The sequence below is a fragment of the Callospermophilus lateralis genome, chromosome 8 (genome assembly GCF_048772815.1).
Source record: "Callospermophilus lateralis isolate mCalLat2 chromosome 8, mCalLat2.hap1, whole genome shotgun sequence".
Classification (NCBI taxonomy): Eukaryota; Metazoa; Chordata; class Mammalia; order Rodentia; family Sciuridae; genus Callospermophilus; species Callospermophilus lateralis.
Genome location: NC_135312.1, coordinates 93,484,408 through 93,508,076, shown reverse-complemented (window position 1 = coordinate 93,508,076; position 23,669 = coordinate 93,484,408). Strand labels below are relative to the sequence as shown.

General features: G+C 43.3%; 1 protein-coding gene across 3 annotated transcripts; it reads right to left on the bottom strand.

Annotated features, from left to right (window-relative positions):
* Positions 1 to 560: 560 nt before the first annotated feature.
* Positions 561 to 18,959, bottom strand: C8H4orf54 (chromosome 8 C4orf54 homolog). 3 transcript variants are annotated; one of them, XR_013155569.1, is made up of 3 exons: positions 13,565 to 18,959; positions 2,279 to 5,193; positions 561 to 2,105 (listed from the first exon to the last, which is right to left on the bottom strand). XR_013155569.1 is itself a non-coding variant. In XM_076864694.2 (2 exons), the coding sequence occupies exon 1, from the start codon at positions 18,957 to 18,959 to the stop codon at positions 13,602 to 13,604; it is 5,358 nt and encodes a 1,785-aa protein (XP_076720809.2). In that variant the 3' UTR covers positions 561 to 5,193; positions 13,565 to 13,601. The 3 variants fall into 3 exon arrangements, 1 of the variants encoding a protein (XP_076720809.2); XR_013155570.1 differs by having other exon boundaries at positions 5,077 to 5,193; XM_076864694.2 differs by having other exon boundaries at positions 561 to 5,193.
* Positions 18,960 to 23,669: the final 4,710 nt, after the last annotated feature.

Genomic DNA, 23,669 nt, shown 5'->3' with positions numbered 1-23,669 from the left:
GTGTCTTCAGGTGACTGGTGGATGAGTTAATAAGAGATACATCACAGCACTGAGCATCAGTGTGCAGGAGGTATTTAAACTGTGTGCCTGTGGTATCTAGTTTTAAGAAAGATGACTACTATTTTCCTGGGCCTCTAGGTGGCTCTCAGGGATACCTGTTGTCCAGGTAATTCTTTGGTGTCAGCAAAGCATCACATACCTGGGTAGGTGCTCCTCAGAATGCTGCTTACACCAGACTCAGGTTGGCCAGGTGAAATTTTCTGAGTATAGGTAAAAACCTATACGAGACTTCTAATTTCCAGAGATGTAAGATCATAAATTTGCATTTTCTTAAGCCACTAAATCTGTGAACATTTCTTGCCACCGCAATAGAAAATGAATTGAAATTAAGTGAAATATTGAGTAAATGAAGGATTCAAGCTAAAAACCAGGAGAAAATGAAACTGTTGAAAATGTCCAAAGGATTGTTTTGTTTTGTTGAAGTTAAAATAAAGACAAATGATGCATGTTTTCTTTGCAGTCACTTTTACTGGAAAAAAAAGAAACAACAAAACATTTTTTTTTCAAAACAGTCAAAATAAAAAACCAATGCACAAGATTGCACAATCGTTTACAAATGCTGGCAATTAAAGGCAAGTAGTCTAGTCTCACAAGATCCTTGTCTAAGTAGTTTTCTCCATGTGCAATACACTGAAAAGGTAATTCTTGGAGCTGTAGAGTTGGATTCAAAGCCCCTTTAGCCAAACTCACTGCATTCTGTCATTGAATAACATCAAACCTCAGGTAGGAACTTTTCTACCAAGATTTCTGTGTTGGGTATAGTTTAAAATTTCACATTCTTTCCATATGCCACCAGGTTTATTCATAGTCAGCAGTATAATTCAGTCTTCTCCAATGTCCTTCCTTACATATCACACAATGTTCTCTCTTTATTCATACGTAACTTCTTCAGTCTTCACATTCTTTTACAGCCACCACTGTCTTTACTATACAATAATATAATTTATACGTAAATACAGAAATGCATATTTTCATGGGTGGGGGTGGGTTGGGGAAGGGGGAGAGCCTCCTGTTAGAAAATGCATACAAGTATGGCAGGTAATTCAGGAAACCCACGGAAGAACTTAACACTAGCTGGTAAAAAGTAATTCAGAAACTTAAAAAAAAAAATCAAACTAGATGTGTGTGTGTGTGTGTGTGCATGTATGTGTGTGTGTGTGCATGTATGTGTGTATGTGTGTGTGTGTTTTATTTTGCACCATTATGAATTAAACAGGAATAAATCTAATGATGTACTCTAGCTGCAACATGAAACACCGAATGCTAACATCTGATAAATGATGCTGTGAACATTCAGTTTTCTTCTGAGATGTGGGGCATACAAAGGAGTCCAATTTTCGGAATCCTCCCTGGGCCTTGTCCTCATATATGTCACAGATGGACATGATCCCTTTCTAGAGGACAAAAGTCTGCAATTCTGATTAGATTCAAGCTCAAGGCACCATGTAGCAAATGCTATGTGCTTCGTTAATGATTTTATGCACCTGTGAGGTCTACTTGGGACCCAGAAGTTAAAGAATATATAAGCAGTCTCTTGAAAATATATATCTTATCTATGTATATATCTCCTTAGAAATCATGTAAAAGCCTAACATAGTTTATGGGATTGATTTTTTATAAGCAGTTTTCTCAAACAAACTTACACATAATTTTCCCCTTCAACAGTACTGATAAAATACAGGGCACCTTTTTCTTTCAAGTATTTGGGTAAAATCACATACCCTGAGAATTTGGGGTGCAAACCTACACCTTGTAAACTGTAGAATGAAACTCCTCAAGCACCACATAGGAAAATATATAGCATGATAGTTTTATACAAAGACTATTGTTGACTGTGTTTTCCCATGCACTTACACAGACTTATCATGAGGTTATAGTCAGTCTACTTAGGAATCAATACTGTCCTGCAGTCTGTAGTCCAAGATATTATTTCGGGTAGCGTGAACATTCAATTTGTAGCAAACACAGACTTTCATTTCTATGAAGGATGAAGACAATCAAAATGCATTAAATCTTGTGAAGAAGCAAAGATGATAAAGTCAAATCTGAAATTAAGAAAAAGGAACTTCTATCACTTGATATTTCCTAGTGATCTCAGGATAAATTTGAAATTCAGGTTAATATTTGAGAATTATTTTTATAATTTTTTCAAAGTGTAATTTTTTAGCTTATTTACTCAGTGATAAACATACAGAAAAACTATATCCTGAATCTTTACCAGTGTATCGGGGCTTCATTTAATCCTGAGTGCAATTTCAGTGAGTGTTTTCAGGAAAATATATTCTGGAGAATACAATTTTCATATGGATTACAGATGTGTTCAATTTTCCCAAAAACTCTCCAAATGGGCCTATTTCGATGTGGCCTTTCACCAACAGGAAAAAAAAAAAAAAAAAAGAAGAAGAAGAAATGGGTCAAGATTTGTACAAAGAGTAACCTGTGATTTTTCTAGAAAAGTGAGCCACACCCATAACCCTGAGTGGAAATCACAAAAGCCAGACTCCACAATTCTGATTAGATTCAAGCTCAAGGCTTTCTTTAGGAAATGCTTTATTCGTGGTTTATGTATATAAAACATAAATCGGGTCTCAGTGGCTATAGAACATTGTTGGGGTAATAGTTTGAGGGCTTCATAGACTTTTGTTTTGTTCCATTTTTGTTGAAAAGGAAGGGCATAATCACTTCATTCAAATGTCCATGCAACCTCAAGAAATGACTAAGCAATGAAAAGGAGGATGGAAATTTCCCTCATGCCTATGAAAATGTTCTTTTCCTGTCACTTAGGGGAGTAAATGGCCTACAGGTTTGTTTGGTAGGATGACATTACCACTAGCCGATATGGAACTCACAGAACATTACTTTGAAGTTACATTTTTTAACCACGTGAACTTTTACTACCTTTTGACAACTTCCCCATGGACTCAGCATCTCAGAGCCAACAAATGAAAAGTTCTTTCCCAGTTTCTATCCTAGTTTACCTCAGTGTGAGAACCGAAGGCTCAGATCTGCTGGTGATAAATACCGGTAAATAGCTAATAGGCAGCTCAACCCTCAGCCTTACCCCATTCACTAGGGAAGGAGTGTTCTCCATTTGGAGCAACCGGCAAGTAGCCATGGCTCAGTGCGGCCACTGGGCTTTCTTGAAAGTTCCCTGTTTTTTAAACCAGTCTCACATTTTGTAACTGTACATCTTGTACGCCCACACCCTATGTAAGTTTCACTACTCAAGGTCAAATACTTGAGATTTCATGGTGCTGATTTGAGTGTTCATAGTCTGAAATTTTTGAAACGAATGCTACTTTCTTGTTTCCATATGAAGCGACCTTCTTTCCAACCAATCTCTCTCAAAAATGAAGAAGCACTGATACTTTAAGATTTTTTTCCCCCCAGTGGTTGAAAAATTAAGTTCTGGAGTGAATCTACTCATGTACCTGGGTAAGAAGACCTCTATAATAAAGAAAAAAGTGTTTTCCCAAATACGGCACAGAGCTTCTTTTCCATACAGAGACTATGCTTCATATTTCATGTCTCATGGAGATGAAAGCTTCATTTCACAGCTCATTGGCCCAATGAGTAATTGAATTGTGGTGAGATTTCCTGTCTCAAATATTTCTCTTTACACAAAAGAACTTTTTATTTTTTTAAATGAGATCCCGATAAGAAATCCCCTGAAAGTGCCTTTGTTGTTGTTTTCTAAAAAGTCTAGATGAGAAGCATAATTACAAAGTAATAAGATTATATTAATCATATAAAATCCAGTCTCATGAATTACATATAATTCTGTGGCTTTGAGAGCAATTTTTAAGCTGAAACCAAATATTGACAATCATTAATATCAAAATAATGCTTCTGAAAAATTACCAAAATGCCTTGGCTTTAAACAAATAAGTTAATAAAAGGAGACTCCTTAAAGACAGTCTGGGAGAATGTTTGGGTTTTAAAGAGATATTTCTTTAGAAAGGAATTAAGAAATATTTCAATGTAACATCTGTTGAGTGTATATTGACACCTTATAAATTATGACAAGTTAAATAAGTATCTGTTCAATCAACCCTTCAGACTCACTATGAACACTCACTCAAATAGCCTTCAGAATCGGATTACAACGAAGGCAATATCAAATGTCAGTGAAAGATCCAGTGATTTGGATTTTTAACATCTCTTAAAACCTGCCTCATAACAAGCAAGCACTGTAATTCTAGGTTACTGCTTTGGGGAGGGCCAGGGCTGGAGGGAATCAGAGCCCCTGAATTAAGAGTTCACATTCTATTCAACTGCCCCAAACAAGTCACTCTTCAGACTCCAGTCTGTGGGAGACAGGAGTATACAACTATGGAGGGAATCACAAGGAAAAAAAAAAAAAAGGCTACACACTCATAACAATGTTGGATTTTAAAAGGGAAATAGATATTTTATACCTTTCTGAAACAAAGAACTTAATTTTAAATGCAGTCACTGACTTTCCACTATTCAAAGCCAATCTATTTTAAGGCAACAAATAGTGTCATGGCATTGTACAAATGGGAAAAAATTAAAACAAAGCACAAAAGTTAAAACCATTGTTTTCCACAATCACATTTGAAATCATCCCAAACCCAATAAAAGAACACAGAGCACAAACAAGAGAAGGTTTAGCTGATATATGATTCCAAGAGCAGACCCAATATATTTTACACCTAAATATGTGCTACAACTCTGCCAGCTACATTTGATAGTGTCCAAGAACCTGTAAGGTGATTTGTGATCCAAATTACTGATTTGCTCACTTTGTTTACAACAGAAGCCATCCCATTCTGTTGTGGGTTTTGATTGAAGCGTGGCAAACACTTAAGGGATTGTTTGCCTAGTCAGAAGTGCAAGAGGGAGAGAGGCGAACAGAAAGTTTATCTCTTGTATTAAAGTATAAAAAGAAATAGTTTTACAGGGGGAAAAAATGCAACCATTCAATCATCTTAGTAAAACTTAAATAACAAAACTGCCTTTAAGAGAATTGTTCAGGAAAATATGAAAACTTACACACTTGGTTTATAAGAAGCAAAAATTAAGAATTACTCATGTGGAGGAAATTTTTCAGTTGGATTCATAGTGCTATTACATTTCAACTTTTAGAGAGTCTGTATTTCTGTCTTGCTCCTACAAAAAAAAAAAAAAAAGAAGAGTCAAAGAAAAGATGGTTAGTTCTAAACACACATCTCACTTTAAAAGAATCAAGAAAATGTCAAAACATATTTTATTTATTCTTTGATCTAGTTTCATTATAAATAATGGTGAAGCCTACATTTTAAAATGTATTTGTCAAGAAGAAAAACAATTAGACATTACTCTGACTTTAAGAAAATGCCCGCAGTGGAATTTCTCTTTGAAAATTGAACTATTCAAAAAATAGTTTTAGAATTAAGTGTTTAGTTTCATTTAAATCATTTATATCAAGGATTAGACAATATAATATATGTTCCTAAAATTAGCAGGCAGAATTGATATTTAAACTAAATGGAAACATTTGAAATTAACCATGAGTCAGTAACCTAATAAAATGAATAAACTCTACACTAAGGATTCTTGTAAAGTAAATGACCACTAATGAAATTATGTGTAATTACACATAATGCCTTTGGATTTAAATAAAATACACTGATTATAACCTATAACTTATTTACATCTGTTCTAGTTCAGCACTGGCAGAGTCAAAACATACTCAAAGTCAGGCCTTTCTTTCTGTTTTTTTCTATATAATTTTGTAGATCTATTAGAACTTTACTGAAGGAATACATTTTTAACACCTGAGAGTTGATATTTGGACTTAATATTATGAAGAGAGAAATAGATTGGACTACAGGTAGTATTTGTTAGGGATTAAAAAGACTATCATGTGGAAAATAAGCTGCAAGTATTATCAAATAACAACTATCTAACCAATTATATGCAAGGAATCAAGGCAAGGGGTATTTTAATCCTGTCATCTAGAAAAAGATCTGTCTAAATACATGCTTAAGAAGGACATCTATAGGAATAATTATGGTTTTACAGCTCATGCATATATTTCACATTTATTTTATTGTTTCATATTTATGAGAAATAACCTTCAGGAATTTTTTAGTGTTTGGAGATCTCTTCTTTGCTAAACTAATTTTTCAACCTTACGACAAATAGATTAGTAAGAGGAAAAGGGGAGGAGAGACGGGCACAGTAGCCCACACCTGTAATCCCAGTGGCTTGGGAGGCTGAAGCAGAAGGATAGCAAGTTCAAAGCCAACCTTAGCAATTTCGTGAGGCCCTAAGCAACTCAGTGGGACCCTGTCTCTAAATAAAATACAAAATAGGGCTAGGGATGTGGCTCAGTGGTTGAGTATCCCTGGGTTCAATCCCTGGTACCAAAAAAAAAAAAAAAAAAAGTGGGAAGGGGAGGACTAAGAGACTAAGAATAATAATTTCAGTGTGGATCAGGGATTTCACAATAACTCTGGCTGTGTTCTCTTCCAAGGCAAGATTTGTAAAGACTTGAGCACTAAGGAAAAACACCAAGAGGGTGGTGGTCTATACTCTGGAACAATGACAATGAGAAATGGAGGAGAAATTTATTTATACAATCTACTAGGATCATATTTGGGGATCAGTGGAGTAGATTTTGCCTGTTTGGATATTCATAGGATATTGCCTCTACTTCCGTTAACTTCAGAGAAATTTTGTTTGAAAGTAATATATCTTTCATATCAAAAGTCATTTGATTTCATAAAAGTAACAAAGTTGTTTCAAATCTTATTAAAGATAAAATAGTAGGAATTGCCAAATTAACCCATTAGAGGCCTCGTGAACACTGTGTGTGTGTGTGTGTGTGTGTGTGTGTGTGTGTGTGTGTGTGTGAGATAATGGATCATAAAGAAGTCAGCAGAGATAAAGAGGAGACTGTACTGTGTTACCAGGGAGTCTGGCTGGAGGATTCTCTACAACTTTAGAACCAGGACACATGACAAAGTTCAGCAGGGATGCTGGGTCATATTTTCCTTTGCTCCACACATCCCTGTGCCCAGACAGAGGAAAATCACCACACACAGTTGGCAAGCTAGGCCCAGAGTTGTATAACATTCTGGAAGGCTATGGGGGATACTAGAGTACCCTGATGCACAGCCAACTAGCCTGCTCTGAGGGGACTGTTGGGCTGAGGGCATTGCCTTCAACTTGGGGAAATACAGAGCAATCCTGGGCACAGGCCCTGATATGGCTCCGGGTGTCTGCAAAGACAAGGACTGAATTTTGCTCTGATGGGGGGCCCTGAGAAGATGAGAGGAGCCTGAGGCATTTATGAGGCTCCAGTCTCCAGAGGATGAACACTTACTATGTGCCATGAACTCTGTGCTATGTCCTCTGTAGTGAGTTTATAATTCAGTCTTCACCACTGTCCTTTAAAAAGTATCCCTGTTTTAGCTGTGCGGGGTGCATACTCATAATCCCAGTGGCTCGAGAAATTGAGGCAGTAGGATTGCAAGCTCAAAGACAGCCTAAGCAATTTAGCAAGGCCTTAACTAATTTAGTGAGACTCTGTCTTTAAAAAAAAACAAAAAACAGCTAGGGGTGTGACTCAGTGGTTAAGTGCCCCTGAGTTTAATACCTGGTACCATCGCCCCCAACCCCACCAAAAAAAAAATTACTATTTCGCAGATGAAGAGACTGAGGCTCAGGGAAAGCAAGTTACTTGCCTAGATTAATAAATAACAGAAGTTGAGTCAGGGTTGCATGACTTCAAGGAACATGTACTTATGTTTTAGTCACAGCCACACAGCCCCCTTCAACTATATTTTAACCCCCTGTCATCCAGGAACTTCCTATGCTCACCTGCACAACCCACACCTTGCTTTCCTTACACACACACACACACAATATCTCACTACAGGAGCCACCACCTCTGGGCATCCTGAAACTGGCTAAGGTTTCTACTTGGGACATAAAATGTTCTAAGAACAGGTAATTTTCTAATCAAAAGAAAAACACATGTAGAGTAAATTTAGCATATGTGGGACATTATCAGATTTGGGTCAATTTTTTAACTTATTTCCTTCTCGACCTTTCCTGCCCCTTCTCTGAAACCCAACACACACACACACACACACACACACACACACACCAAGGCAGTGGAATGACTAGCAGATTCTATTTACTCTTGGATAGGATTTTCATTTTCCTTTGAATGAAACTGAAGTTAGGAAAATCAGCCAGTCAACCAACAGCTGTGCTTTCTCCTCCACAGGACGTAAATGTGTCACGGAACTAATCCTTTACCAAGCTGACTGACCAACAGGCAAAAGGCAGTAGCTGCAAAATTTTGGAGAAGCTAGGTAGAAAGACAGACCTGACACAGAAAGTACAGATAAGGGAAGAGAGACAATTCACAATAAAGAAAAAGAGAGCAGAGAGTAAAAGAAGTTGGTGAGCAACGAGTTCCTCTATAATAAGACCATGAGGATCTGCGATGAGTTCTCTTTGGGTTGTCAAAGAGGAATTAAAAAATGTACCCACTTGCTGAAGAATCCAAAGGCATGATGTTAAGTCTTGGCATATAATAAATGACCAATACACATCAGATATTACTTTTTGTCTTTTTACTAACCTTAGGGCAGGGAAGAAAATATTAAAAAATAGAATGGTGGAGAAAGGCACAAAATGGTATGCTGGAGGGAGGCTTCCCTCCAATAAAATTGATGGGAAAAAGAAAAGGCAAAAAGACATCAAGAATAGAATAAAACCAATTAGCAAATTTTTACAATGATTGAGAAAGCAAAGTACAACCAAGTTAGAGGGAAAGCAGAAATAAATTCATTATTTCATGAGTGTAGTTGTGGGATTAAGTGAAGACAAAACATGGAGCTTACAGCTTCCATCCACCGGGTCTGGAGGGGCAGTCACATTTCTGTCCTTCCCATGACCCACCGGGGCTGCTCCAAGCCCTGGAGATGCTCAAGTGAGGGAGCTGGCAAGGTCCACCCAGCCCTGCCCTTCAAGATGTCCAGTCTGTGATAGAAACAAACTTCAGGCAGTGAGGAGAGGGGAAGACACAGGGGTGGGGGGCACTGAAGTCAATTATGCTGAAGTGAATGCGAAATGAGAAACACCATAAGAAAGAAATGGCAAATAAATAGAAAAGAGCCCAGAGTAATTTCTCCAACACACAGCAAAGGAAAAAGGGAACAGTGGGACAGAAACCAGGAAATAAGACCATCAAAGAAAAGTGGCCTTAAGGAAAAAGAGAAGCAGAAAAGATCAGTAACCAAAACAGACCCTGGTATAAATATTCAGGGTTTCAGTGTCAGCTCCAAAGGGACATTGTGACTGAAGAAAAGACTCGGTTCCCTCCTGCAATCATAATACGAAAGGACTGGATTGGATCACCTGAGGACTCCTCTGGAGCCCTTTGGAATACCCCATAAAAACAGCTCTCCTCGAATCCAGCTTTGTCTTCCACTTCAGTGGCTGATGTGTGGAGCTCTGTTTAGGGGGTAGCAACAACTCAAGGAGAAAAGAAAACACCAATAATGTAGGAGCAGCATGAAGCACACTCAGAAATGAAGAAACAAAGCCTTATAGGAAAAAAAAAAAAAAAAGGAGGGATGTTCAAATGAAACAAAATTATTGTAATTCGCTTAGACTGGTACCTCCTCTGTTAGCAAGCTTATTTTATTTTTATGCCCTTGTAAATGGTATTTAGTATCAAATCTCAATTAAAAATTTAAAACAGAAATTTGCCTTCCAAGTGCATGGACAGGAGAAAACATGAGAATGAATGTCAGGAGAGGAACAGCACAGCCACGTTTCTCAAATGACAGAAACCCAAAACAAAGTCGTCCATCAAAAAGCATCAAAGATCCAAAATATACAAACAAACACAAAAGTCCTCACAAAAATAGATTGGTGAGGTTTTGCAACTGATGTGCCTGGCACACTGGTGTGTTTCAAATGGGCTGCCTCTGTGGCTATGTGACCCCTGGGTCACCGGGTACTGAGTGGTGAACTGCCTTGTGCAATTGTCACAATGAGCAATGGCATTATTAAATAATAATAAAATAAATATATGTTACTAATTATCTTTTTAGATAGGTGTGGCATAGCAAAATCTGAGTACTGGAATATTGACCGCAGGATGAGAAGAAGCGAGAAAAATCCACCCATGAAAAGAAAATTCCTAAGGGGGTAATCAGAAAAAGGAGAGCTGGTAGTGCTCAAATATACACCAGGAGGAAAGAAGGAAAGCTCCCTGTTACAATGTAATGCTAAAAATAGATGGTGAACTGCTTATTCTCTGAGCTGGAAGGAATCTTAAAGGTTATGACAGTTCTTGAACACGGGGTTTGCAGTTTTGTGTGCAGACGTCTTCCTCCTCTGCTGGAGTGTAGTCTCCTGACTTGTGGAACAGCCTTGGGTCACATGTGGGTTTACAGCCTTGCCGCAGAGTGGCTGATGAAATGCAGGCACAGAATTTGTGTTCATTGAATGAATGAGAAAACTGGTACATTTCCTTCAAATGCGTATTTTACAAATGTCCAGAAAGGCAAATGGAAGTGTAGATGGTTAATGGCCAATTGTCACTAGGGAAAAGACCTCAGATGTCCTTGCTGGCAGGTCAAAGCTCACCATATCTCCTCTGCCAGCTCTCTTTTACTCTATGCATCCTACTAAGGAACATCAAGAGTGTCCTTGGAGGGATTGTGGTTGGCACCAGAATGAAGAATCAATGCCAAAAGTCCTGGTTCTCTCACTCTCTGGGGACTTCAGCAAAATTATCTCTTTTTAAGTCCCAGTTTCCTTCTCTGTGAAATATTGTGATTGGATCAAATCATGTATGCAACTTTTCAGTTGAACTGAGGACACAAAACCCTACGCGGGAAAATCCCTGCCACCAGAAAAATCCACAAGACAAGTCAGTTTTTCAAGGAAATATTGAACTGAGACCATCTTCCAAGACTTTTCACACTGACCAATCACATAAGCATTAGTCAATGTCTTGAAACATTTGAACAATGCTTTAAAATTTTTTCATCCTGAGAAAAGAACTACCCGCTTTTTAAAAAAAATCTGACTTTAAAAAAAGATGGTAGAGAACTTTCAAGAGTGTGAGTTTTGAAAGATTTTAATTCATATTTGAATTTGATTGACTTCATTTTTGCTTGTACACAAAAAATCTAACATTGAGTTCTTTTTTTTAGAGAATTTTTTAATACTTGGTTTTTTTTTTTTTTTAGTTTTTGGCGGACACAACATCTTTGTTTGTATGTGGTGCTGAGGATCGAACCTGGGCCGCACACATGAGCCACATCCCCACCCAAACACTGAGTACCTCTTGAGCCACATCCCCGCCCAAACACTGAGTTCTTGATGAATCATTAAATCAAGAAGCCAGCCTGTGTCTAGCTTTGGGGCTATTTACTACCATAAAGATTGTGCTTTCAAAAAGGGAAAAATTATCAGAAATCATTTTTCAAAGATGCAAAAGTGTGATTTATATCTGTGTCTGATGGAAAAACTCCAAGCCTAATCTCTCCAGACTCAGCAGACAGAAGAAGGTCCAAGGCTTCTGCTAGGCAGACACCATAGGAGTGTGTCCTAGTTATGATCCCTCCTCTGCTCTCTGTCCCCCTTTCCCTTGCTGCTGTACTTCCAGGGCTTCACAAACGCCTTGTAGGATTAGCTGGTCCAAAATAGCCCTAGGTAAACATACCACCTGTCCAGGAGATTAGAACGCTTTTTGCCTATGGGCTCCTTTTTTCCTTCTGCAAAACTAATCCTCAATTCTGAGTTTTCTCCACATGCATATTGATTTTTTCTTTATTTTGTATGCCAAACAAAAGATGCATTCTTTATTCCCTCCACTTCCAGCAATTTGTGAACATCACACAATTCCTGTTGAAAATTCTTGGAGAGGAACAATAAAAATCACCGATTTCTAGTTTGCAACTAAAAGGAGTCTTGTGCTTTCCCCTGGATTCTTGGTGAAAGTCCTAAGGATTTTTGAACAGTACCTACTGCTGTCTTACAGTCCAATAAATGTGATAATATAGAGCAATGATCCCTTAATTTGGAAAAAGTTTTATAACTTACAATGCACTGCTCTAGAATGTGACACGCAGCTACATATTGAGAGACACACACTAGGGATAACCCAGCAATGCTAGAGTCTGTCATGCCACAGCTAACATAGCTGGTGAGAAGCTGTATGACTTTTGAGTCAAGTGAACCTAATTTCTAATTGAAGTTTCTTTCATTGCACAAAACAGCAGCGTTCCTCTGCTCCTTCTCAGTCACACGAGGAGAGAAAAATGAGGTTTATTTCTACCATAGAGGCATGAGTGGGACTTTTTGTTTCTTACTTCAGTCTCCTTTTTTTCATTCACTGACATCTTACTAAAGAGTGAAAGTACTACCTAGAATATTTGTGATCTCAACTCTTCCCATTCTGAGGAGTACAGGAATAAGAAGGGCAAGCTTGTCCCCACTGTTCTGACATCTTTACGCTCTTGTCTGAAGGTGTCTTTGCCCGGTCTCATGTGTTTGACCTGAAGTGTCCTGGTTCAGACCAGCCAAACTCACTCCTCATATCAAGTTCCAAGGACTGTATTTACAGCAGGGATTCCTGTCTGTGAGTGTGGATTAACCTAGGTGTCAGGAATCTATTTTTTCTGATTTCCTTTGCAGAGGGGTAAGCAATGAAGTTGATTTGTTTCTGAAGGGAGAGAACATATATATGAAATGAGTGCCCTTCGGGGATTAGCCTCGGAGCACGATCAATTCAGTCAGAATAGGACTGAATTAACTCCATCCAAAGAATCTCCCCTTTCCTGGAGGTCAAAGTGCAAAACTCTGGGGGAGAGAGGCAGGAGCTAAGATACATTAAAGACCTTGTACTTGCCCAAAGAAAAAGTGTTCTGATCATTTGAAAACCGAAAAGCAATACACTCCCTTTGTATAAGAAATTTCAAAAGGAAAATGAAGGGGGAAGAGGAGAGAGAAGCATTTCTGCAGATTTTAGTAAACCTTCCTACCATGCAAGTGACAGCCTTGGACTCCTCTTACTTCTTGGGCAGCAAACAGATTAAAAGTGTCCAGTGATCTGAAATGTTAGTGCCTGTCACTGTGCTGTCAGAAATTGTGGGGCTTGCTGTACAATATCCAGACCAGATTTTCATTTCTTTTTCCTGCCAAGTTCTACCAAAGGCTGAAGGGGCAGATGGAAGGTTCCCTTTCCTCTTATGGGGGGTGGGGTGGGGGTGGGGGAGAAACACTCAAGCATTTTGAAAAAGTAGAAGGGGAAAGGCTGGTAAAGGGGACAGAGGAGTCGGGAGAGAAGGAACCTGGAGAGCAAATGAGCTCCTTCGGACATCACATGGGATTTAGTTTTATTCTTCCAAACTGCCTATTTCTAGAGACCATCTCTTTGGCTGTAAATCTCCCACTTCAAACACCAAGAAACGGGATTGTTCTTGCTCTCTTAATCCTGACTATCCAAGTAAAATTCACTCACCAGCAGCTGTTCCAATCTGCTTTCTGGTGACTTCTCGTCATCTGTGTTCCACCACAAAGCTCATGGTGGTGCCATCAAAGGAAGGGGGAGCAATGATCCGCGGTCCCAGGGGCTGCGAAGTGATGCTGATGACAGGTTTGCCGTGCAGCTGGGCGAAGCCCTTGGCTCCCACCAGCTGGGATGTGGCTGCTGGGGCTGAGGAGGAAGAGGTGGCAGGAGACTGACCAGAGGCCATGAAGTAGGGGGCCTCTGTGAAAGTTGCAGCTGCCTCTTTGTTGTGAGGCTCTGTGGCCATTGAGAGCTCACTGCCCCCTGGAGTGTGAGCAATTGGTGTGGGCTGCAGAGCATTGGTGGGCAGCATTGTGGGCAGAAACCCAGGGTAGATCATGTAGGTGGGTCCATAGGCCCCAGGACTCAGGGCCAAGGGAGGCACAGGGAGGGACATGGGAGTCACAGCCTGCTGCTGGGAGGTTATGGGCACATCCACATACTGCCCTGTCTCAGGGTCAAATAGTCTCCGAGTCATGGGCTGTACTGGTGTGTCCACCAGATAGTACTGGCCAGTGGTCACATCCAGGAGCATCTTGCGCTGAGTTTGCTGAGGCGGTGACTGCTGGAAGGGGTCTGTAGGAACAGCAGCTGGGCCTGCAGGAGCTGGGGCAGGCATGCCTGGTGGTGAGAAGCAGAGGACTTGAGGTTGGGCACCCTGGAGGGTAAAGGGCAGTGGCTGCTGGTGGTAGATGGCAGTAGGTGTGTGCTCGGGGCTCTGTGGCCCTGAGCGGGCAGCTGCTGTCTCCCGGGGGTTGTCAGGTTTGGTACGCCAAGCTGGCCGGCTGGTTCCACTGACCTGAGAGCCCTTGGGGCTACTGGAGACCTGACTTCGGGCACTCAGTGGGGGTAAGCTGCAGAGAGTGGCAGCTGAGGAGATGGGGGCCCCCTCTCTTGCAGCACCAGGTCTACCAGGTAACTCTCCTGCAGCAGAGGTTCCCTTAAGGGGGATAGTCAGGTAATTCTCACAGTCACTATTGCTCTTCTCCAAATTGATGCCACTTTTCCTGTTGGTCGCCTCATTGGGTGGTGCCTGGGTGGCCGGAGAGATCTTGAGGGACCGGAGTCCCTGTGATTTGATGCCCTTGACCACTGAAGAGCTCTCTGGAGAAGGCCCTTGTGGGAACTTGCCAGCGACACCCCCAGTTTTCTGAGTGCTACTGGCACTCACTGTGAACACGTTCCGGTTGCTGGGGAGTGGTGGGAGGGGCTGCAGAGGTTGGGTTCTTTCCACATCTTTGTGGACAGGGGGAATATAGAGGGACCGGGGCCTTTCCCTGGCCATGTTCTCAAAGGCTGCTGCCCGGGCAGACACACTCTCGGTGCTGGGGTTGGAGTTTCTCCTCTGCAGACGTTCCACGGGAGCCCCTCTCAGGACCACAGCACCTTTGTTTCCGGGGCCTCGTTCTTCCACCTCACCTAGTCGTCTGGCCAACTTGTCAGGGTTTCCCTCAGGACCCACCACCCCTTCCCTCTCCTCACTAGCAATGAGTGACAGGACATGACTGTCTGCCATCATGGGCAAGGGATCACTTTTCCGTTTCCACTCATTCCTGTTGAAACTGTACAGCTCTTCCATGGATCTCACTGCAGCAGTCAGCTTTTCCAGGGCATTTCGGGCTGGCTTGGGGGTTTTACCTTCCTCCTTGATGTCCTCCTCCTTGGTTTTCTCTGGGGTCTTCTGAGCAGCAGCCTTGGAGACAATCTTGAGCACAGGCAGGTATGAGCCCTGCTCAGGTTTATTGGGGGCAATGGTGGCCACAGGCAGCCTGCCAGATGCCCTGTGAACCAAGACGGTCCCTTCTGGGGAGGAGGAGTTCAAGATCCTGCTGCTGTTCCCTTTGCCCATGCCTTCCCTGGGCTCCCGGTCCATGCTGTCTTCTCTCTGGTTCACTACAGCCTGGCACGTAATTACCATGGGAGACAGGGATCTGGATCCACCAGCTGCAGGAGCCAGCTGCCTGGGCTTGGACCCCGTCAGTCCCTGCTCTGGAGTAATGCTGCCTTTGTCACTGCTATCCCCTGATCCTTTGATTAGTTTTCTGACATCTCTCACCTGGTGGAGGGGCCCTTGAGCCTTGGACTTGTCTCTGACATCTCTCACCTGGAACTGGGGCACTTTTTCCAGATTGTCCCCACGGAAGAGTTTCTGCTGTGACCTGCTGTTGTCCTCAATGGTCTTAAAGAGGTTAGAAGCGCTGCCTCCAGCCAGCTTGGGTGTGAGCAATTTGGCAATATTGAAGTCCGAGCTTGGCTGTTGGACACTCCCCAGCCGGATCTTGATTTCGGGAGCCTTAGGTCTGATCACTGCGGTGGTTGTGGCCTGGGCAGCAGGGTACTTGGTGGCCTGCTTCCCTGGCTGCTTGTCCTTGGGCGTCTGCTGGATGTTGGGGACAAAGAGACGAGACATGATGGTGGACTTGCTGGCAGAGATCTCCCCGAGATCCGCCCTCCAGTCCCCGCCTTTGGGGAGCTTCAGCTTCCCAATGGGGGCTTTCTCTTCCCGCTTCTCGGCCTCTTTCTCCTTCCATGACCGAAAAGCACTGTTCTGACTGCGGAGAAAGATGCCTTTCACAGTTTCTGAGGCACTCTTTTTAATTTCACACACTTCAGTTTGTCCATCGGTGAAACTCCGGCCAGAACCTGCGTTGCCTTCTCGAGGAGTACTGGCTTTGAAAATTGGGGATTTAGACCCCTCCCCACCTGCGTCAGACACACTGACCACGGTGGACTCAGAACCCGCCTCTGAGTGGCGGGAATTCTGCCGCTGCAAGCCCCTGTCTCGCAGTTTCTCAGGCCCAGAAGACCCCTCTGCTTCCTTGGAGGTGCCGGGGAGGTTGTGATGAGATGTGTCAGTGACTTCTCCCCTCTCCATTTTAAACTCGTGCTCCCGCTGCATCTTCTTGGAAATGACATTTTTGAGCAGACTGGATGCAAACTTGGACTTCTTGTGGGGGCCTTCACCGCGGGGGGCAGGCTTGTTGCTTTCAGAGGTCTCTGAGCCATCATCTGTGCACACCGACCCAGGTCCCTTGCTGGAGCCCTTGGTGGCCCTGAAGGGTCCAGTGGCCGAGCTGGCTTTGCTCTCACTGCGTAAATTCAGGGGTTCCAGAAGGGTGACGACGCGAGAACCCGTTTGGATCTGTTTCTGGAAACACAAGGGTGTCTCCACATGTTTGATTTCCCCCTCGACTTTGCTGACCACAAATTCCAAGGCCTTGGTCTGGGACTTCTTGGACTGGATGTAAAGCTGGTCTGCAGGACCACGGGCCCCACTGCCCTTCCTCAGACCTGCAGCCACAGAGGCCGCGCTGCTCCTGAGAAGGCTCTGTTCCACCCTGGCTCCAACACCTCCACATTTTAGGTCCAGGAAGGTTGACCAGCGTCCAAAGCCCACTTCGGAGAGGGTGGTGGAGGACTCACGGGAGCTGATGTTCAGAGCCTCAAAGTAGGGGTAAGCAAGGCTCCGGAAAGCCCGGGAGGTCAGGTTACGCACCTCTTTGTCTGCATCGTCCAGTTCGCTCACGGCACTGGAGGCTCCGCTGGAGTAGTCCACCAGCTCCTTTGCCCGTATGGCCCCGCACCTGGTTTGCAGGCGAGCAGGGACAGCAATGAATTTCTTTGCATGGTCCTGAGCCACGGCTGCAGCCGAGTTTTGCTTCAGTGAACTTGAATTGTGTTCAGCAGCTGTAGAGACTCGGAGGCTCATGTCGCCTTCATGCTTGGCAGCATAAATAATGTTTTGCTTTGCACGCACGTTGCTAGGCTCATTTATAGCCCGGGAAGTTGGTTTGATTGATAGGAGGATCTGGCTTGCTGCACTCCCACAGCTGCTGGCGGTGGTGGCGGCTGCCCCTGAAGCTGCCTCCCGGAGCTCCAGCAAGGGCTCAGGCAGGGTGGCAGTGCCAGGCCCAGTGGGTGGGGGAGTAGGGTCACTGTCGGAGGGGACACTGCCCACTTCCGTGCTGCTGGTGTCACGACCACTGCTGCCTGCACTGAGGCGAGCCAGGTCGCTACTGGTGGGGCTGGGTGTCCGGGTGGCATTGGTGCTGGGAGTGGTGCTGAGGTAGCAGCTGTTGTCGTCGTCCTCTTCGGTGGGGGTGGTGACGTCCCCTGGGGTCTCGTCGCTGCCACCAAAGGAAGCATAATCCACCAACGAGTAGATCACGTTGTTGTCCTCGAAATCCCAGCGGGAGGCCAGCCCCACGTCGAAATCCATGTCCTGCTCCACCTCACTCAGCTGGATCTCATGGGTGGTGATGTAGTGAGCCTCTTCATTTTTGGGGGGGTCCCTGTTACTCTGGGATTTGGCAATAATGTCCCTGCACTCTGTTCCATCTCCTGTCCTCCCTCCCCCTTCCTGCCCTTCTCCTCCTCTTGCTTTTTTCCCTACTTCTCCTCCCTTGGGTGGGCAACTCACTTCGCTCTCACTCTCAAAGCCTAAGGATGAAGAGGAGGTAGCCAGAGCCCCGGTTGATGTGGCGGATTCATCCATTTTGGAAAGGCCATGGTCTTCTGCTTTGTCCACAGGGGAGGAGGAGCAGGAGTTGCCACCCTCATCAGTGCGCGAGAGTTGGGAGCTGGAGCCATCCGAGGAAGCAGGGTTCTTCTGGGGGATTGCAGTCCTGCACTCTGGACTAGTGGGCTCCTCCTGGGCTTTCTCCTTTGGGCTCCTAGAGGCTTTCTGATCCTCCAAGCGGTGTTCCAGTGTCAGTTTCACTGTCCGGGGACTCGCCCTCTGGATTCCGGCTGAAGCGCACATCTCCACATATTTTGCTTCTCGCTGGGAGGAGGCTGAAGGCTTGGGAAGTGGCCGCAGCTGCTGCTTGCGCTCCCGGCTGTCTTGCTTTCTGCTCACTGGATCCTGTACTTGCACCAGTCTGGCCTGCGAGTTCGGCTCAGGAGTGGCGGCTTCCATTCTGAGTCCTTGCCCAGGTTCCAGCGACAGGAAGAGGCAGTGGTGAGCACCCGGGCTGTCTTGGGTCCCTCTTTGGTCCTGGAGGGGCCGCAGTGTTGCCTGAAGCAGGGTCCCACGTGCCTGGACTGGCCCCAAGGCTGTAGGCACCACTGCCACTGCTGTCACCACCTTCCAGGTCTTCAGCCCCTGTGGCGGGGCTGAGGCAAGGCGGAGGGAGGTGGGAAGGCTCCTGGATGGGGCGGCAGAGGTGGTCTGTGGCTGGGGGGCTGCTGCTCTGGCCGAGACTGCAGCCTGTGACTTGTGGCTGAGCTGGCCTGTCCAGTTATTTGCCTGGCACCGTGGGCAGCTGGGGGTCTGAATGCCATCAGCCACGGAAGAAGCAGCATCTGTAGGTCGACCCCTGGACTCCCAGAAATGAAAGCAAAGCATGTGCTGTTTCTTGTGAAGCCTTGTCCCTTTCCTGGATGGGGCAAGAGAGGGTCACGTCATTCCAGAAATATTTTTAGTGTCCATTCCCTAGTCATATCAAAACCACACTTGAGGGAAGAGGGTAGAGATGAAAAGAGGCTGGGGGTGGAGAGATGAGGGTTCCAATTCAAATCAACCAAATGTTCTATGTAATCTATTATAGAGATGTCTAGCAAGTATGCAATTATTCTTTACTCGCTGCCATCTTTCTCTCCCGAGCCTCTGATTAAATGGATTTTCCCCCTTGTTCTGATACAAAATTCAGATTTTTACACTGCACTTCAAATCAATTGAGGACATTCTGGAAATACTTCAAAATCTCCTTCATACATATGGTAGCTTTATATTTGCTTCAAAGTCTTTGTGTTTTCTTTCTCTTTGGAAAACCAAATCGGAAGAGTTCTGGAAATAAAAACTTTTCATAGGAAAATAATATTTCATCCCTCTTTCCCCGAAGTGGCATTCTATGAAACATAACCTGTTGTTCCCAAATAGGAAGAATCCCTTCTAGAATCCTTGCTGTGATGACTCAAAGTACCAAAGAGCGATTTTCAAAGACCTGAAATTTAGTGCTTTAAATAAATTTTTAATTATAGTCATGAAAAAAGGAGTACCTAGGGCCAAAGCTGACACTACTGCAAATCCCTACAATATCTACTCGATCTCAAAATGTTCCCTAAACTTGTAAAACCATGGCAAGACAATAAGCCCCAATTAAATATAGCCCAGGCTGCAAACTCACGATTCTGTTTCGCTGGCTGTGTTCCAGGCCCGCAGGGCACGGAGTCAAAAAGCACGAAAGAACAAGGAATATGCTTACCCTTCATCAGTACAGTGCGGCTTGGAGGGAGGTTCAGAGAGGAAATGTGACCCGCTGGCATGCCCCATGGAGACAAAGCCAAATCCCAGTTCACTGCCTCTGAGCTACATCCATTTCAAACAAGTCAGTAGTTGTGCAGGCAAGTTTGCCAGGAAACCCAAGTGGGGGTCTGTGCTGGCCATCCTCAGAGCAATTCCTTGGGTACTATCGGTAGAGAACCACATCTTGATTTTGGTGAGATCTGGCCCTCATCACCTGCCAGGCCCAACTCCACCACTATACATAGTCTATGTGTCACTTACACCGATTGAATAAAGCACTATTTTAAACATCCACATTTGTGGGGAACAAAAATAACACCATCAACCAGCCCCTTCCAATATGAATGCCACCCCCACACGGAAAAATGTTCTTTCCTCTGAATAGGCATGTGGGTAGGTATGAAGTGGGAGCCCCGAACAACTGAAGCATCCACCTTCTCACACTTGGGATGTGAACTCATAGCCATCTCCCGACAACTCCCTCTGCCCACACCATTGCCATTAAAAACACTACCCAAAGAAAGACTGGAAATATCAGGAATAAGAGTATGGATACAAAGTCAGAACTCTAGGCAAAGACAGAAGAAAAGAAAAGGAAAAAATGGCACAATAATCTTGGTTTCCTAGTGCTAGTCATAATAATAATTACAACCAAGACTTAAATAGTGCTTACTATGTGCCAGGAACTACTTGAAGCACCTTTTAAATATGTATATTATTTAATCTCATAAGAACCTGATGAGTTAGATATAATTATTGCACTGATTTTGTAGATGGAAAAGCTAAGGCACAGAATTGTTCAGAAATTATGGAGCAGAGTTCACATCCAGGCAATCTGGTTGCAGAGCTTGGATCTTAACGATTAAGCTACACAGTCTTACTGACTTCTACACTTACATACTATACAGGGTACCCAGATAATCAATTAGAAGAAGGAGTTTATCCAATAGGTAATTTTATCTGCATGACCACAAATAAACCATGTAACAGTTTTGAGTTTTTTTCATATAACCAACCTGTGTACATATTAAGTACTTAGGGATTAAGTAACATGATCCTATAAATAAAATGAAATAAAATATTGTTGGCTTCTTCAGGCAAGCAGAGTGTTTTCTTTTGCTCTGAAGTTGATCGTGCCTTGGCTGATAGATCCTGAAGATGGCCTCAAACACTGTGAAGCATACATACCCCATAGTTGAATAGAAGGCAGAGTTTCTGCCCATCAAAGCAATTATAGTCTAGGGAGGAATTTTTCCAGCACTTTCCATATGGCCCTGTCTGTCATGACAACACAACAGATTTCAGCAGAATTTCTCCCAGCAGTTGGCAAACTACAAAATTGCAAGGTCAGATGTCCCAGATGCAGGTTAAATCATAACTTCAGTACCCCCAGTTCTGAAAAATCTCCCTCCAGAGTCTTGCTCCCTCCGAGAGCACAGTCCTAGCTAAGCCTCTCCAAGAGGCCAACACAGAGGGCTGTTCTAAAACAGGTACTTACCTTCACGATATCTGTGTAGCTCTCTTTCTGCTGGTTTATCTAAATGAATGGCAGTACAGGAAAAAAATTAAAGGGAAAACTTTTTCAAATAAAGTCAATTTCCAAAAAATCAGTTTTAATTCGAACCACAATTTCTTCAAAAACTTGGAATAGGACAGACTCTACCTATTAAAAGAAAAAAGTCCATAAATGGAAAAACAGTGACCAAATTTAGGGTAAAACAAGAACTCGAAACTTCTTGCCTCCTGGCATTTTCAGAGTTCTGGGTCATTTTTTGTTACAATGAAAATAGATGCTCTCAGTTCTGCTGAAATAACTTTCAGTCCGTTGGTAGCCATAGGGCCTTTTTATTCCTTAATGTGACTACAGTCATTTTTTTTTTACAGATGAACTCAGTGATTGCCTACCTGATCTCACTTCTTGAGCAATTAACAGTGACTAATGTTACCAGCATTAACCCAGGGTAAGTGGGCCCACTTACTAAGCCAGGCAAGGTATACTTGGTTGATAACTTTATATGGGAATTCAAAGAGCAACAAAGGAAGTGACTCAGCATCATTATTTTTATCTCTGTAGAGAAAGTTTCTCAGTATTCCCTGAAAGTCTTGTGAAATGTATCACCGTATGTAAAACTTTAACATGATTAAAGAAATGAAGAATGAAAGCCAGATCACAGACCATCTTCCAGTTAGGAAAAGGATATGGTTATATTTAGGGTCTCTGACAGTGGCATAATGGGATAAATAATATGTCATCGAAAAAGAAGAACAGTTTATTGAAGGTAGACCAAGACCGGAAATGAAGAGAGTTTAAATGCAAACAGAAAGGAGACAAAGGATTTTCCAAACACAGACATTCTCAGATTCCCTGGGATGAGTAAGGGGTATTCTTTAATTGCCTTATTTAATGCACAATGGTGTAAAAGAGGTTTTTCTTTCCTTTTTCTTTTTTTTTTTCTTTGAGACAGGGTCTCACTTACATTGTCCTAACTGGCCTTGAACTCTCAATCCCCCGGCCTCAGCCTCTAGAGTTATTGGTATTACAGGTGTGTACCATCGCTCCAGGAGGAAGAAGGCTTTTCTTCTGGCCAGTGCTTAATGCCCTGTGGACAGCTGTTTCTCTCTGGCCCAGGTAGAAATAACATTTGAAGGAAAGGCACCATGTTACCTTTTGTTGCTGAGGGTGAGAAAGAGTATTATTTAGTTTTTGAGGTAAGTGTTTTCCATGTTTTGCTTATCAGTCCTCTCAATCATACCATGAAAGAGCAGTTATTATTCCCATTTTATGGATAAAACAATTGAGGATGAGTGAAGACCTGAGTCCTATATAACCTTTACAATTAATAGTAAGTGTTGGAGCCCTGATTGCAACCCAGCTCTGAGCAACTCAAGCCCACGCTCAGTTGGTGGTTGAGCATTCAGTCTATGAGGTGGAGGTCACAGGGCCAAGCCCACTGTTGGCCACCACCACAACCAGCTGCCTGTACACAGCACCAGCTGGTGGTCTCCATGGAGTCCAAAGAAACGGAGTGGCAGGATTCGTATAAGACTATCCCTGTGAATAGAAAAACAGCATGTACCATGAGGATGAATAAGTAGCATCATCTTCTTGTGCAAAGAGAAAAGATTGTAGAGTCACATTCACACCATAGATACAACCCCTTAGCCATGCCCTTAAAACTTGGAAGGACAGAGAGGAACAGTTCACCACCAGAAATAAAATCTTACTAACACTTAAGCCTGCACACACAGGCCTCAGGTGGCACAAAATAGGTTTGACTTTTCCCCTTGAGCCACGATGCTCTGTTTTTTTCCTTGGTCTTCCTCCTCCTCCTTCTGCTTTTTGAATGGTCTCTTTGGCAGTTTGTGGTCTTCTCCCTACCCCTACTCTTTCTCTCTTTCCTTCTGGCCCTGACTTGTTATCTTGGGCCATAGTTTCCATTAGGTTTTTCCTAAGGGAGCTGTGAAGGTTTTAATGTTTCAGATCTTACTGGATAAAGGAAAATGATCCCTTCCAGACCAGCCTCAAAGTGGAACATCAACAAGCAAACAAATCTTTCTCTACATCGTACTTAAAATAATCTAACTCTCTTGGTCCATCTTGCCCATGACCTCTGTTATCCTAACCTGCAGGATGTAGGAACCAGAGAAGAGACTTGCCAAAGGTCCCTTCCCAGTCTGGGAAAGTAGCACAGAGAAGATGCCTTATTAGGCTTCAGCAAATTACGGTCAATTTTTCTAAGTTGGCATTGAAACAGAATTTAATTAACCAGCCAACTCAGCTGCCTGACCACAGAATCATGTGGATGACTT

Bases quoted from the DNA above. Each gene is read 5' to 3' on its own strand.
- C8H4orf54 (XM_076864694.2), bottom strand. From the start codon at position 18,959: ATGCTTTGCTTTCATTTCTGGGAGTCCAGGGGTCGACCTACAGATGCT.